The sequence below is a fragment of the Galeopterus variegatus genome, unplaced genomic scaffold (assembly GCF_000696425.1).
Source record: "Galeopterus variegatus unplaced genomic scaffold, G_variegatus-3.0.2 Scaffold493, whole genome shotgun sequence".
NCBI classification, from domain to species: Eukaryota; Metazoa; Chordata; class Mammalia; order Dermoptera; family Cynocephalidae; genus Galeopterus; species Galeopterus variegatus.
Window position 1 is genome coordinate 462444 of NW_007726604.1, and position 1573 is coordinate 464016.

A 1573-nucleotide genomic window follows, 5' to 3' on the forward strand; every position below is an offset into this window, starting at 1 on the left:
ATAAGATAGTCACATGTCAGCTGTGTACATGTAAAGTGGAAATATCATCTTTTACCACTTAAACAGTTACATTTTGATTTTTCTAGGGTGGTAACTACACCTAATTTAATTACTTCTTCCTGTGAGTCATAAGTAAAAGAATGGGGCAAAAAGTGGAACCAGAAGGGAAAAGCATCTTATATGTGCACTAAAAGCTATAATTCTCAACTCTCTTTTCCCAGCAATGCACGGCTGTTTAGAGGCAGTAAAGGTGCTTCTTGAGAGGTAAGAACAAAACAGCAAATTGGGGAAAATATTTATCAGTTATAACAAAGATTAATAGTGGTGCTATGTAAAGAGCTGAGACAAATTGTTAAGAAACAAGTCCTAAGTCTGATGAGCGTTGCAGGAATTACAGGATCCTCGTAGGAGCTTAGAACAGGAGACCTAACTTGGCCTAGGAGTAAGGAATCTCAGCACCAGCTATGTTCAAGCTGTGACCTGAAGGAATAGAAATTAGCTGAAAGTGGGAGGCAAAGGAACATTCCAGACAGAGGTACCAGCATCTGTGACGCTCTGAGCCAGGCACAGGCATAGTACATTTGAGAAACTGAAAGAAAGTCAGAATGTGCTGAAGCCTACACAGAGAAGGGGAGAGTAGACGCTGTAGACCATGTTAAGGATTTTCAGATTTTATTCTGAGTTTAGAAGATGCCAGTGGAGGGTTTTAAGAGAGGGGTAATAAGTTTGCAGTTTTCAAAGATCATCTATCCTCTGGTTGCAAAATAGAGAATGGAGTGGAAGGATAGCAGGAAGGTGCCATAAAACCATTTGGGGTGCTGTTGCAGGGAAACAGGAGAAACGAGGGTAGCTGGACCGTGGAGACGACTGTAGGGATGAAGAAAAAGACATGGAGATGTTAAGGAAGTAGAATCAACTGGGCCAGGTGGAAATTCGATGAAGGGGATGAGGAGGGAGGAGAAATCAGGATGACTTGCAGGTTTCTAGCACCTGGTGCTGGTGCCATTTACTGGGATGTGGAACACTGGAGGAGGAGCAGGTCTGGGGGGAGGAGCTGAGAATTTCACTTTTGGACACGTTGAGTTTCATGTGCCTTTGAGATACCCAAGCGAAGACGGCAGCAGGCAGTTAGAGACACAGATGGGCCGAGGTGATGATGCGGGGCTCATCGACACAGAGAAGGTGATTGAGGCCAGAGGAGTGGGAGAAGTGGCCAGGAGACGACGTATACAAACGGGAACATGCTTGCATGTCTGCAGATTCACAAATCTTCTTTCCTTCCTTTAAAACACATTTTTTGAGTACCTCCTGTGTGTTAGGTTCTGGGTGATAAACATAGTCGTTTCTCTAGAGGAGCCTGTAGGCTGTGAGGAGGATGAGCATAGACGAATAATCCCACAGATAAATATCTAATTACAAATTGCAGTAAGGCTGCAAAGGAGTAGTACAGAACGCTGTGAGAGAGCAGAGCCCTCGTGTGGACGGGGAAGAGGCAAGGCTTGTTGAGATCACATTTAAGGTGAGACTTGGAGGTGACCAAGGGAAGAGTGGACAGTCATGTTCCAAGCAGAAC

At 44.6% G+C, this 1573-nt stretch overlaps 1 protein-coding gene across 6 annotated transcripts in view; it reads left to right on the forward strand.

Annotated features, from left to right (window-relative positions):
• ANKRD16 (ankyrin repeat domain 16) overlaps window positions 1-1573 on the forward strand; it is a 7570-nt gene that overhangs the window by 3433 nt on the left and 2564 nt on the right. The window contains exon 3 of one of the 6 annotated variants that reach the window (XM_008569417.1): window positions 222-264. The exons of the other annotated variants lie outside the window; for them this stretch is intronic. Within the exon in view, the coding sequence (XP_008567639.1) occupies window positions 222-264 (43 nt within the window). The remainder of the gene's footprint in view (window positions 1-221; window positions 265-1573) is intronic. 6 annotated transcript variants of the gene reach the window in all.